Source organism: Pyxicephalus adspersus, chromosome 9 (genome assembly GCF_032062135.1).
Source record: "Pyxicephalus adspersus chromosome 9, UCB_Pads_2.0, whole genome shotgun sequence".
NCBI classification, from domain to species: Eukaryota; Metazoa; Chordata; class Amphibia; order Anura; family Pyxicephalidae; genus Pyxicephalus; species Pyxicephalus adspersus.
In genome coordinates this window covers 10,027,660-10,041,997 of record NC_092866.1, presented here as the reverse complement: position 1 = coordinate 10,041,997, position 14,338 = coordinate 10,027,660, and the positions used below count along the sequence as shown (strand labels likewise).

Below are 14,338 nucleotides of genomic sequence, written 5' to 3'. Positions count from 1 at the left end.
CAAGGGTAAATTCAGGAAAAATGTTGAACTCAACACATTCTTCTGGATTTAGCTACAGTTTTTGTCTATCTGCAGATATTGATGTTCTTGTCACTTTTTGTGGAAGGCATTAAAGTTTGCAGTGGTGGGAGCACGTAGAACATGCAAATGAGGAAGATATATGGGATAAACCTTTCCCCCTACACCTTCCTAAAGTCCCATTAAAAAGACCACTGGCTTAAAAAAATATTTTTTTCTAAAGCTTTGGTTCTGTGATGCTCACTTAAAGCTTTGATTCTGTAATGCTCAAGTCCCATGCTCTCTGTCTTCCTCTGAATACAAAGTAAGGGTCCTTTGGGTTTCCGCATCACTGTAACTTGGACTATTGGCTGTCCAGTGGTGGGGCCCTCTCATTATGCAAAAAGAAGTATGACATCTTCTTAAGGTGACTGTTGGGGTCAGTGGCAGATGTAGCCAATGGTGGGTCCCCTCACTGAACTGGCTTGGGGCCCCCGTTGGCTGAACTTTACATCTCCCTATGTCCACTCCAGTTTGGGGTTGGGCCAGTGCAGACACTCTGCAGCGCTGGAGTTTTGGTCCCCAGTCCCTTGGAAACAGCCCAGGCACAGTATCCAGTCAGCAGATTTAGGAGAATATATCTTGTTTCACAAAGCAGGAAAAAAACCCTGCCGTATTGGAATTCAGAATTGGAATTTAGTTGGATATGGAGATAAGTTAGGCTATGTTTTCTAGGTGGTGGGAGTTGGAGGCACTGATTTCCAAAAGCTGTTTGGGTTTTCTAAGTGCAGGGAATAAGTTCTCACTAGCCAGCTTTCCCCAATAAGAAGACCTAAACCACCTAGAAAGATCTGTATTGAGTAGTGTCAACATTTTGTCCCAATTGAAAGACGCAAAACCCTGTGTCCAGTTAGTACATGGATTTTGAGGGTTCTGTGGATCTCATGACTAGTGGGAAAGTGACTTGACTTCCAATTCATCCATTTGGGTAAAACTTTCTAATTCTTTAAAATCCACCAGACCCCACCGTATTAATCTATTGCTGTTGGGTGAGTGATTATCTGATGATCATTTAGATGTATCTTTGTCTAACCCTGCATTACATTGTCTTGGAACAATGTTTCCAAAAATAAAAAGCAGATGTTAGTCTTTTGATTTGTTACACATTTGCTGTACTCTGGGTTTTCCCTGGAGTTCACATGAATTGTATTTACTTTATTGAAGAAGTAAATGTAAAAAGAAAGTAAAAGTGTAAGTATAACTTTGTATGCGTGATGTTGTCATGCTGTTGAGTTTATGCCTTTCCTTTCAACTTTTAAAGCTTTTTCTTTCATTGTGGGCAAAAGGAGGTGAGGTCATAGAAGAGATGGGTGAGACCAGTGTTCTTCAACCAGGGTTCTGTGGAACCCTAGGGTTCCTACAGAAGTTGCTAGGGGTTCCTTGAACAATGAGAAATTTCTGCCGCTCAGGTCAGTTTAACAGAGACCAATGATCTCTAAGGGTGGCATTCGTCTCAATGGCCAGCAATGTAAGAGGTCCATCCACTGACCACCACACTAATATACTGTGAGCTATGGATATAGTAAATATAGCAGGGGTTCTCTAAAGACCTGAAAGTTAATTTAAAGGTTCCACCATGTTGAGAAAGGCTGGGTAAGACTAATGGGACTACTCTAACCCTGATACAAATTTGGGTGGTTACCTTCTAACCTTCTGGATGGTAACTTGTACCAAGTTATGGAGGCCTATCAACCTTCTTGGGCATAGATGTCACTACATAGATGAGGTCTCCATATCAACAGAAGGACTTACTGGTGCAGCCAGGTCCCTACTCTTAAACCTATGTAAGCAAAGTTTGGCAGGGAGACTTTTGATGAGCGAAAATGGTATATAGAGGCACTTCCTTTCAACCAATGTCAATGTTGTGACCGCTTCTGATGTAGATAGAATTTTGCAGCAAGAATCTCCTTGTATTGTGTGGATTTCACATGTCCAGGTACTTACCTCTCACTGAAATTACTACTGCTCCCACAAGCATTTTCATCTGATTGTCTCCCCAGAAGGGCAATATTACCTTTGCTCAGGCATCATCCAGGGTTCAGGATTTACCTCCTGGGCTCAGAGATGGTTCAATCATTTAACACCTGGTGCTAATGCAGTTTTTGGTTGGGTTTATTTCCTACACCAGATTGGATACATCATCTCAGCCTAGGCAAAGTCAATGAATGGGAGTTTATGGATGGAATTTTAATATTATAGGCTTAAATTTTTAAAAAAATCATGATGTTTTCTTATATTGCATCATGATTTTTTACTACCACTTTTAATGTTATTGAAGGGTCCTCTTTAAGACTGGGAAGCACTGTAGATGATGGACATGCAAGCCAGACGGGTCAGTCTTCAGTATTAGTGAGATCATTAATATTATTGAGGTTACCTCGATGCATTGCATCATGATCCAGAAGTATAAAGTTCACCCGCTCACCCCCAGCCACCTCCCGAACAGACCTGTTAAAAAACTCTGTAGCTGTATTAGCTGTAATATCACATGCAAATATTTCCTCCCTTTGCCCATTCCATTTAATTTTTAACTCGAACATTGGAAGTTTATGTTCCTTGATTCTAAAACAGTCAAAAATCAAGGAAACACTGTGACAACCACTTCTGTCTTTCTTGTCCTGTTGTCACAGGTTGTTAAAGGGACAGGAAATTAGATAAAGACTCAACGGGATAATGGGCAGCTATAAAAGACTGATGGAGGTTCTAAGTAATTATGAGGGTTTCTAAAACCAGAAATTTAACAAAAAAAAAAAAAGATAAAAATTGGTAAAAGTAAAGAAAAATTAGGAAAAAAAATGATGAATTAGGGCTTAAAAAAGTGATGTGATATATTTTTATTTAATTAAGAGGACAACCTTCACTTAGCTTTTTTTAGAAGCATCCAGGTACTTCTATTGGACGGTTACCGTCTGTTTCTTCTTTACCAGGTCTTTTGGGTGTAGTGGCCTGTATATACTTATATTGTGTTATTGTGTGCTGATGCTCCTCCCTCCAAAGGAAAGCCCACCCATGAGGAGCATTGCTGCCCCCTTTCCAAGAACCAGAGGTATTTTGGGGCTTTCTGCTACCCAATAACTACTCCAGGGGTGCTGTATGTAAACCAGGAACCCCAATTACCACTCAAGGAAGAACCAGGGAGGCACCAGCCTACACAAAATGAAAGTACCTACTACTCAGAAGCATACAAAGCTCATTCAGCAGTATTTATGCACCTGACAGTCAAAGAATTCCAGCCTCCATCTAACCTTAGGATTTTGTTTTATGACTGAGTCTTTTTAATTTGTCTTTTACATTTATCTAAATGTATTCTCAAATTTACTCCTTCGTTGTCAGCAAAGTAAATCCTTTGATGTTATCTCCCCCGGCGAAATTCTTTTTGTCTGCTGCTGTCAGGAAAGATGAAAAATACCAATAATAGCCATGATCTGGAGTGGAGTGATTCCATATATCATTTTATTTTGTGGCTCCTCAGAAGTCAGGCCGATGTTTGTTCCTTTTTTTTATGGGGAGTCCAAGAAACAAAAGATATTTTTATTATTTTCTGGTGCTCCGGTTTAATGGTCCCATCGCTCCATTGTTATGGAAAACGGTGTTCAGCACAAATCACCGCTCCCATTAGTCACAAGCTTTTGTTTTCTGTCTATTTTTTTACTTTTGTTTTCTCCCCTTAATAATGCGCCTTACATGCCACCGTGGGGGGCAAATTCACCAGGAAGGCCTTTAATTTCCTTTCAAGACTTGAAAAAAATAGAAATCCTTTTATTCTTGTCTATGTGAGATTATGAAACGACTTTTGACATCTTCCCTTCCTGTGTGTGTGCACAGAGCTATGTGGCCGTTTAAAGAGGACCTGTCATCAGATATATTATTTCATGCATTCTCAGTATTGTGTATTGCTTCTAGTTATATTACACAGTACTTTACCTGACAATGCATTTATCTGCTTTTTTGCTTAAAAGAACAGAGCCATCTGCAGTCCTGCATATACATGGAGAATAAGGGCTTGTTCAGACCAGCGTTTTGAACAGATGATCCCCTGCGGGACCTGGCAGTGGGCACTTTGCAGACCCCCTTGCAGACCCTCTGGCAGACCCGTTGCAGTCATGGCTCCTTATGTATCAGTGTTTGAACATTTTTTGTTGTCCGTACTGGGTACTGTGCCACTGTGCCCCCATTCACTCCTTATGGGAGGCTGCAGGTGAGATGCCTCTTGTCCTGCCACATTTTTCTGTAGCTCAGTGATGGGTCCTTCCCACAGTGCTGGCAGTGTTACACTCTTCAGATCCAACTCATACAATAAATTTACTTTTGCAGAAAAGGGCTGGTGGTGTATATAAGTACATACCTCCCTAATTTTACATACAGGGTAGAGGGGCACTTTGTACTCCAATACAGGCAGATGCTGTGGCCCTACCACGCCTGAAAAGCATAAAAGGCAAATATGCAGAAATGGATTGATTAACCAATAGGTGCTTTTTAACCACTTCATTGTAATATTAATAATAATAATAATAATAAAAAAACAGGATTTATATAACACAAACATATTACGCAGCACTGTAAATTAAATAGGCGTTGCAAATGACAGACGTATACAGACAGTGACAGAGGAGGAGGGGAGGACCCTGTCCAGAAGAACTTACAATCGAATCTTCATTTTTTTTTTGCATTTTTAAAGTAACCAATGGGATCATTTAGAGCAAGCTGAATGTTTTGTGTAAAATAACACTAGGTAAAAGTTGAATACTATTGAGGTCTATATGTACACCCACAAAAAGGAGCAACTGACCAAGAAGAAGGGACAGCTGGGAGATTTGTAGTTCTCATGGTCGTTCACTTCCCAGGCCTACGCGGCATTCGGCTGAAGTGCTTCCTGTTGGCGGGTGGCCCCGTGTCCTGTCAGAAACAGGAAGAGCTTGTGACTGTCCATTACATGTGGTGGTGAACCACTTCCTTTCCGCTCTCATCAACTTCTTATCATGAAGAAGCATGAACATTACAGCCCCAGAGACGCAGCTATTAAGTAACCGATTGGTTGGGAGCAGGCGGCAGTTTTGTGTGCTAGAAAAAAACACTCACATTAACTCTGTATTCAACAATACGTCACTAAACAAATATATTTTTATTGAAGCAATGAAAAGTTGCCTATTTTATCTTGTACAACAGTACTCAGGGTGGGAGAGGAAGAAGAAACACAAGGAGCCAATTAGCTTTGCAGACAAGTAACATGACTGGAGGAGAGATGAGTGAAAGAGAGATGAGCCAATCAGTGTGCTGCTTTCTCATTTCACCTTTTCAACCACAGGCTAGGGGAGGGACAAGACCTGTAAATAATGTTGAACTTTACAAGAGAAAAACCAGAAAAACCAGGTGTCCTGCACCGTATATAGGCCTATGAATGCCTCTTAACATGTACCTAAACTTTGCCTGATCCCTGCCTAAACTCTCCTCGCTGCCCTCTCCTGAAATATGAGACTGCTGGAACTTTACATAAGGAACTTTAATAGATGTCTCTTTTTTTTAGCAGGACCAGCAGCCAAAGCCTAATTTGGAGTTACAGTTTGTGTTCAGTTAATTCTCACTCTTCATATATATTTTATATATATATATATTTTCAACCACATAATAAATTCAGCATGTTCTTTTCTGTTGCAGTCGACCTCTCAGAGATTAAAGAAATTCGCCAGGGCAAGAACTGCAAGGACTTTGAGCGGGGGAAGGCTTCTCGCCTGAGGGAGGAATGCTGCTTTACTATCTTTTACGGGAGCCAGTTTGTGCTGAATACGTTAAGTTTAGAAGGTAAGCCATATCTCCCAGTGGCTCCTGGGGGGAGGGATAAAATGGTGGGACCGCCTCTCTTCCTGTATGTCCAGCATTATCTAGACCCTCCCTCCCCATCCTGCCTGCCACAGCCCCGCCCCTTTTGTTCATATGATTTCAGTTCTTTCAACCATGAAGGCTCAGGAACTCATTGACGATCTGTAAGCAAATGTAGCCTGTCTAGGCCTGCCCACTCCTCCAGGATGACACCTTCCCATTATTACATATTTGCATGACTCACTGCTGCCCACTGCTGGCATCAGAACTGAGGGCTCTATAGAGCAGTACTACGGCAGGGTACGGTGATGTTTTCAGGAAGCTACAATGAGCACCCTGATGGCTCCGCCCACTAGTCATAACCTTCTTTCATTGCACAGAGAAGCACAGAGACCTAGTCACATTTATTTCAATCTTGCAGCTGATTCTGTTGAAGATGCAGAGCAGTGGAAAGGCGGACTGAACATACTGCTAGAAGAAATTAACAACGCACCTACCCTGGCCATTATTGAGAGGTAAGTTAGATGGCACACTAAGCTTTTGGGTGGCTTTGCTATTGATCAGTCTTCAATTCAATGTTTATTGTTCCTAAGTGAACAAGGGCAGGGTAGCCTAGAGTTACCACCAGGTAAGTCACATTGTGGCTTATCCCAACCCCCATATTCTCACAGTGCTGAACTCATTTAAGCAGCTGACTCACCCTGACACACTCATTGTAATCAGAACAATTACACCATAAGCAGAGGGGAAGTATTATTAATTTCGTGTTGGACCTGAATAAAATAGCAAGCTGTGACTCAAACCACAAACCATAAGAGAAGCTGCTGAACTTTTGTCAAGTAAACTTGCCATGCGATATCTCGATGGACTATAACGTCCCACAGAAAATCTCTGACCCCCTTCCTTCTTGCACAGTAGGAGTATTTCACGACCACATAATTTGTCTTGTGAATGGGGCAGCACCCCCAAAACTGATACTTTCCATTTGTACACCTCTCTTTGGGGGTGATCACATGACGTTAAGGCAGAGGCATCGATCATGTGATCCTGGATCAGCGTGTGTGCGATCGTCGAGATCACATGGGCAATGCTTCAGTCACATGACAGGAGCAAGATCCCTCCCTCCCCCTCCACCAATATGTCCTGTTACACTGGTGGTCAGTGAGCTCCCCCCAGCTATACCTGCCCTTCCATTGGTGGGCAGTAAGTCCAACCACCCCTCTCCCGATTTTTCATGCCTTCTTACAATGGTGGTCATTGAGTCAAACTGCCCCTTCCTACTTTTCTTCCCCTGCTAAACTTGTGGTCAGTGAGCGTCCAACAGGTACATGCCTTCTTCAAATGGGAGACCCCGACACTTTTTGTGCCTTCTTACATTGGTGTTCAGTGAGCTCCCTCTGACAGTCACCACTTTGGAGCCACATCGGGGGCCTGAGTGGGCCCAAGTACTGTACCATGGGAGGCAATCTTACCCAATCAACCCCATGTGATCTCCAATGTAGGGCTTGCTCAAATTTTGACTTTTGGGGCAATGGCCAAATTGGGAAACGTAAGCAAAGAGAGTGGGTTGAGCTTTAAAGAGACCCTGTCACTTTGCCAATTCAGAGTCCCAGGGACAGTTCATAAATGTAGCTGCTGCCTGTAGTAACGAATCAGATTTCTTTTTCTAAGAGTTGATTAAATACTATTAGTTCCATTGTCATTACAGCTTTGTAAACCAGCTATGTTGTCCAAATTACCAATATGTAGGCCCAGGTATTCCATGGGTGCACGTGACTCAATTTACTTTTATTTTGCTGTTTACAGTTGGCTGAGGAAGCAGATCTACTCGGTGGACCAGACCAGGAGGAACTGGTAAGGCGGCATTCTTGCTGTGTGTGTAACGCAGTTCCTGACCTTGACCGTAAAACAGATTCTTAGATCAGGCCCCTGGGCCAAATACTCAGGGATCACTGGTAGCGAGGGGTTTGCCCGTCTCTGCTTTTTTTATTTTTATTGTTGTTTAAGTCATAATCAATAACAATACTCCCTCCTACTTGCTGCAGAATTAAATGCTAATCTAACACTTATCTGAATTCTACTTACCTTAATTCACAGTTCAGTTCCAGTTGTGGTGACCAGCTCCTTAAAACTGTTTTATTAGATGGTCTTGTTCCTGCCCCTTTTGCTGATGTCATCACATGCAATGCAGTACCAGCCTCTACCACTAGTCTTACCATATATATCAAAATGTAGAAGTACCCAACAAGTCTGCCTTAATCCAAATTGCTTTCACTGGTTCTTTTATTACCTCCTATACAGGGCAATTTTTACATTTCTGCTATAGGGTAATATATTCAGTATTAATCCTTAAAGAGACCCTGCCTACGTACTAATTATATCAGCAACAATATTACCATAAATCTATATGCCACATGAAGGTGGGGGACTAATGTCTAACTATAATAAAGAAAATTGTAGTCACCAACCTGGCTGTGCTGTCTGGCAAGGCTGAGCAAATACTATGACTGGCTAAACAGAATTACAAATGCTTTGTTAAGCAAATCAGCAAAGGTTGCAGCTGTGTCTTTAGCAGTTTGCCCCAGAGTTCAGCTTTGACATTCTCCAGCATAGGAGGCCTTTATTATCCTGAGGATTGGCAGTGAATGTTTTTTCATTGGTGAGAAAATCAAGCGGGCATTCATCTGTCAGTACATTGTGTGCTGGACGCCAGGAGGGCGGCTATAGGAAAAGCAGGATGTGCCTTTCTTATATGGGCGAACTTCTCCCACCCAGAGATTGTTTTATAATTGGTGTTTTCTTTCCAGGAAATAGCAGTGAGCCCATTTGGTTCTATAAATAAAAAGCAGCAGCTGCCAAATGTTTTGTATTTATGCTGAACGTTCAGCAAATATAAATGTAGATGTGTATATATATATATTGAACAAATTCATTGCATGAATTTATTGGGATTTCAAGACAAAACTTTAAAAACTTGCAACTTTCTCCTCCCTTCTGCAATCCTGCATTCTTTTTTAGGATTTTCTCTCTTCCCTCCCACCTGATAGCACTGGAGTTTGGTGATTGGCCAAGCCCAGTCACAGGAGAGTGGCATGTAAACTCAAACTAGGTGCATACACTGGACCTCCTCACTTTTAAATCAATTGAATTCAGTTACCAAGTGCTCCCTCTAGGGGCTAAATTACAAATCTTTATATAAAACCCAATATTGAAAATATGACCTGTCAAGATGGTGAAAATGTGAACATCTGCAATAGAAAATGAAAGTCTTTATTAACTGAATGCATAAGAAACTTTTTTAAGTGTTTACAAAAAATATTTACTAAATATTTGAATAAAAATCAAAGCTCCTACGTTTACCTTATTAAACAGGAATACTGCACTGACTGTTAACCTAGGGCACAAAATTTGACTGTTAATGCTAACATTCAAAACAGTAATCAACAGAAACACCAATAAAATGACATATACTATAGTGTGGTATTTAAAAGAATTAATTTAATAAGGGAATACAATTAAAATCACATGGAGCCTAGAGATTTTTACTTTTTCTCCTTTATACAGGCTAAAGTATTTTGCACTTTTGATTTGGTTATGATGGGTCACTTTCTCTTATATGATCTTTTGTGCTTTATTGTTGGCCATCAGTAGATGGCGATCATGTAACATGTGTCCTCATGTAACATGTATACCAATAATGTCTCACTTTACATGAGGACACTTTACATGAGGACACTTTACATGAGGACACAACTCCATCTAGTGGTGTGACCTGAGTATAAACCACATTTTTATGTTTATATTGGTAGTTTCAAAATCACTTATCCTAAATCCTAAAAAAGTTGGGCCCAAAACTGAGCTATAGCAAAATGCTTGCCGTAGCAATATAAAGTAAAGTTTTCCTTTAATTGCAATATCTTTTTTTCTAATAATCTCCAGAAACCTCCCGCCTATGTTTATTCACAAACGTTATTAAGGCTTCTTTTTCATGAACACAATGGCATTTGGGTGCTCTGACTCTTTAATCAGAGACTTATCTATGACATGCTGGCAGAATGAAGTGTAGTCCTGATGCTGATAGCAGTAGGTAACGCCATGCCTGAGTACAGACCAGTAAAACTAGGGCACATCTTCATTACTCTCTCCTCATCCCTCTGCCAGTCTTTTTATATCAGCCAGAATTCTGCGAGATGTGGAGGGGAAGAAAGGTCAGACACTGAGACTGAAAAACAATAACTGTTACTCAGTAACGTACAATCCATGAACGCGGCTCACCGAAACAAGCGTCTCATTATAGCACGCACAAATCACAGTTTATGCACTTTGCGAGGTACTTTTCAGCCATGAGGCTTAGAATAATATCCCCTATTAATCAGGAATACTATTCCTTTCTGGTATAGACAGGGAAACAGATTCTGATACTTTCCACACCAGACTGGGAGCATTTTTAATATCTTTTAGATGGGGACGCCAATATAGGGCCATTACATTGTAGTGATGTAATAACTCAGAGTGACCAATCAGGAATCAGCTGATCTGAATTTCGAATTTTGGCGTTGGGCAAATGTGACTAATGTTTTAGGATTCAGATTTAAACGAAACTAGTGCTTAGAGAAATACCTATTGGTAGCCAAGGCTGGCCTCCTTCTCACCTTCCTGATCCTAACACTTTGGGCCTCATTTATTAAAGCTTACCAAGGCTGGAGAGGATACACTTTCATAAGTGAACCTGGGGGATCAGGCTAACCTAGAAAGGATTTCCTGAAAGTCATTTGCTTTTTGTTAGCAAATGTGTTCAATCCAGTGGAATGTAGACCAGATCCATTCCAGGTTTGCTGGATGACCCAGGTTTACTGATGAAAGTGTATTTTCTCTATTCTTAGAGAGCTTTATTAAATTAGCCCATTTCAGTAAATGAGAACATGTGAGCTGCCTATTGGCTTCAGGTCTTAAAGTATTGAAACCTCCGGATTTTCTGGACTTTGAATAATACTTTAAATCTATCTATTTATTCTCAGCATTAGCATACGTGAACTGAAGACCATCCTTCCCCAGATTAACTTCAAAGTCAGCAGCGTGAAGTCCCTCAAAGACAAGTTACTGGTAAGTATGGAATAAGAAATATTCACCCATCCCAAAACAAATTCACTTTTAGATGATTGGCTGTGAACCAAAACCCCAGAATTTCATCATATTTCTTATGGTATCTGCCTTATTCTGTGTTGCACATTACACACATAGTACTATATAGATCAGCCTTTCTTGATGTCTTTACCATGGTGAAACCCTTGAAACAATTTTCTGTTCTTCAAGGAACCCTTTCTATATGGTGGTCAGTAGGAAGAATGTCTCTTACATTGCTGGGCAGTGAGAAGAATACCACCCCTAATGACAGCCAAAAACACCATTAGTGTCACTTAAACTGACCTGAGAGGCACAAACTGCTCATTGCTCAAGGAACACCCAACAACCTTCAGAAAAACCCTGGTAGAGAAACACCCCTTTAGAACTTTGGCCATGTCTTGGTCTAGAATCTCAAGAATATTCCCTTCACACAGATTTACGAACCCCAAGACATCCTAGTAATATAAGGACTGCTGGGAAATATGTTCTCAGTAATAGGCCTAGAGAATGAGAGCATCCTCAGCTTAGGACCTCATGCTGATGGACGAAGGAACTCACCATAATGATAATTTTGACCCAGTTTTTGAAAATTTTGGAATTTCTCAAATTCCCCAAACTTTGCTGAAGAAAATTATTGAGAAACCAGTGTATGTATTACTTTGTCCTATTTCTTGTTTTCAGGAGATCGGGATCCCACGGGATGACCTCAGTTTTGAACATTTACATTTATTTTACAAAAATCTGATGTTTGACCAGCAGAAGTCAGTAAGTTTCTACTAATTTGTTTCTTGTGGTTTAAAGTTTCCGCTAAAATTGAAGATCTGTGTTCACAGACTAAGTCTCGTTCTCAAATTGCCTAATATAATTTTATGTTGCCTGAATTGAAAAAAGTTGGATTGTGCTTAAAATACCCCCAGGGTCTACCCTATCATTGGGAATGAGGCCACCAAAGCCACCCAACTGGAGGATTCCTGAGGAATGCAAAACAGGCAAAATCTTTCAAGAAGACACTCCAATCCATGGCAAGAGTTCCACCTTGGCCAGATTTTGGCTGCTCTGCATTCTTTGACAGATAGGCAATAATGTCCTCCTTGCCTTGGTGGTGAGGGTGGAAAAAAGGGGTAAGGTAACCTTCAATTCTAGTAGACAAAGATGCCCCCTTTATTCCTTTTCACCTAGGCACTGGCCAATCAGAGCTTTCTATTAAATACAGCCTTTGGTTTCCTTCCATTATATTGCAAAACAAACTAAAAAAAACTTTTTAAAATATGTTTTCTTTAGATCCTGGATGAATTCAAAAAAGATTCTTCAGTATTTATATTAGGGTAAGATATCTTGTTTTTTATGTAATTTACTCATGCCTTGGAATGTGGAATTGCTGGATTCTGTTTTTTTTTTTTTTTTGCTTTTTATTGACAAAATACAATATATGTTCAGAATAAACAATAAATGTAATCAGAATTATAATACATGGTTTTTTCATATTTTACATTTCTATGTTTTATATATACTGCAATGATAAATATATTCTGGGGTACATGAACCCATTCCTGGCAGAGCCAGGACAGTCTTGGTCAGCACTTTGCTTACCTAGAAAATAATTCCTTCTTTTACCTTTATTTTTTATTTCTGTCTGGATTCCCATCGGTCATTTTTACCTCCTCTTTATGTTCCCAATTTAAAGTTTGTTTTCCTTTAGCCCTGATGAAGAAGGATTTGCTTAATCTGCGAAACGTGTTGCTTTTTTACATTTTAATATGACAAAAAATTATCATTGGACTTAAGATTGGCTTCCTTCTTTTACCATTTTTTATTTCTGCCTGCTCTTGTTCATGTTCTTCCCCATTTCCTGCCTGACACCCAAACTACACATAGGCGAAGCGGATGTCACTGAAACAAGAAGTCCCCAACAGCAAAAAAAACATTCGGCCTGATTTATTAAAGCTCTCCGAGGCTGGAAAGGATACACTTTCATCAGTGAAGCTGAGCGATCCAGCAAACCTGGAATAGATCTTGTCTAGGATTCAAAATATTTGCTAGCAAATAGTAAATGATTTGGAGAAATCCATTCCAGGGTTGCTGGATCACCCAGCTTCACTGATGAAAATGTATCCTTTTCAGCCTTTGTTGGCTTTCTCATTGGCAAAATATTCTATCCTGACAGGAAGAGAGGCGACCATTTTATGCAAATCATGTAAATTAATATAAAAGCTAGTTTTACACACGAGTGCCCATTCAAACAAAATGTAAATGGACTTTAACAAAAGACATTTTTGTTGTTCTTTTTACTATTATAATGTGTCACTTGACATCCCCATTGTGTTCTTTTTTTATTTATAGAAACGTAGATCGCTCAGATGCTTCTGCAGTCCATATACACGACTTTCAAAGGTTCCTGCTACACGAGCAACAGGTGAGGGGAATGGAGTTGCTTGGTGTCTTGCTTCCAGACTGAAATAATACCAGATTCCAATTAAAGCAGCGTGCCGGGATTATTTGCGGCTCTTTGATCTGGGGAGCTGAAGGCTTTTACAAACTGAGGGTTCCAACATCAAATAAAATCGGAGCGTAAATACAATTTCTCTTCCTGTTGTAATAGACTGCAGGAAAGGTTTGAGTTCATGTATTGTTTTTGTTACTATATGTTACTATATATATATATATATATATATATATATATATATATATAGTAGAACCTCAGTTATCCGGCAATTATTATTCCGCATAACTGAGGTTTCCTTTTCTCAGCCATTCCGACTTGTCATTATTCACCTCTAGTGCTGAATGGCTGAGAAAAGGGAAACCCTGATGACTGCTCAAGCGTCATCAGGGATTCCCTTTCCTCAGCCAATCATGAAATGGAGCAATCAGCGTAGTTCTGATTATTAATCCGCTTTCTTGATTGCCGTAGAACCCCGGTTTTCTAGTTATCTGAGTTCCGGATAACCAGGGTTCCACTGTACAAATTTTATAATGAATGATAGAGGTGGTTGATCCAGGGAATGTCTGATTGCCATAAAGTATCAGAAAAAAGTGTTTTCCCTATTGGACCAAATTGAACCCTGATTTATTTTTTTTTGCCTTCCTCTAGATCTACCGTGCATATGGGTTTCTGTCTAGGACAGCCTTTCCCAACCTTTTTTTATTCCTAAAAAAAAATATATATATATATATATATATATATATAAATGTATATATAGATATATAAATAAAACCAGTGCATTGGGGGTCAGTGGGAAAAACACATGTTAGTGTTACCTAAGATCTGCAATTAAATATGTAGTAATGGCTATATCTCTATACTGACACCCACCCACATAAATGTTAGGGTTGGCACCCA

The 14,338-nt window shown here is 40.1% G+C and overlaps 1 protein-coding gene across 1 annotated transcript in view; it reads left to right on the top strand.

Annotated features, from left to right (window-relative positions):
* The window catches only part of PLCG2 (phospholipase C gamma 2), a 71,295-nt gene that overhangs the window by 18,799 nt on the left and 38,158 nt on the right, over positions 1–14,338 (top strand). The window contains exons 3-9 of the mRNA XM_072422710.1: positions 5,713–5,856; positions 6,296–6,389; positions 7,681–7,728; positions 10,893–10,977; positions 11,680–11,763; positions 12,280–12,323; positions 13,339–13,411. Coding sequence (XP_072278811.1) covers positions 5,713–5,856; positions 6,296–6,389; positions 7,681–7,728; positions 10,893–10,977; positions 11,680–11,763; positions 12,280–12,323; positions 13,339–13,411 — 572 coding nt within the window. The remainder of the gene's footprint in view (positions 1–5,712; positions 5,857–6,295; positions 6,390–7,680; positions 7,729–10,892; positions 10,978–11,679; positions 11,764–12,279; positions 12,324–13,338; positions 13,412–14,338) is intronic.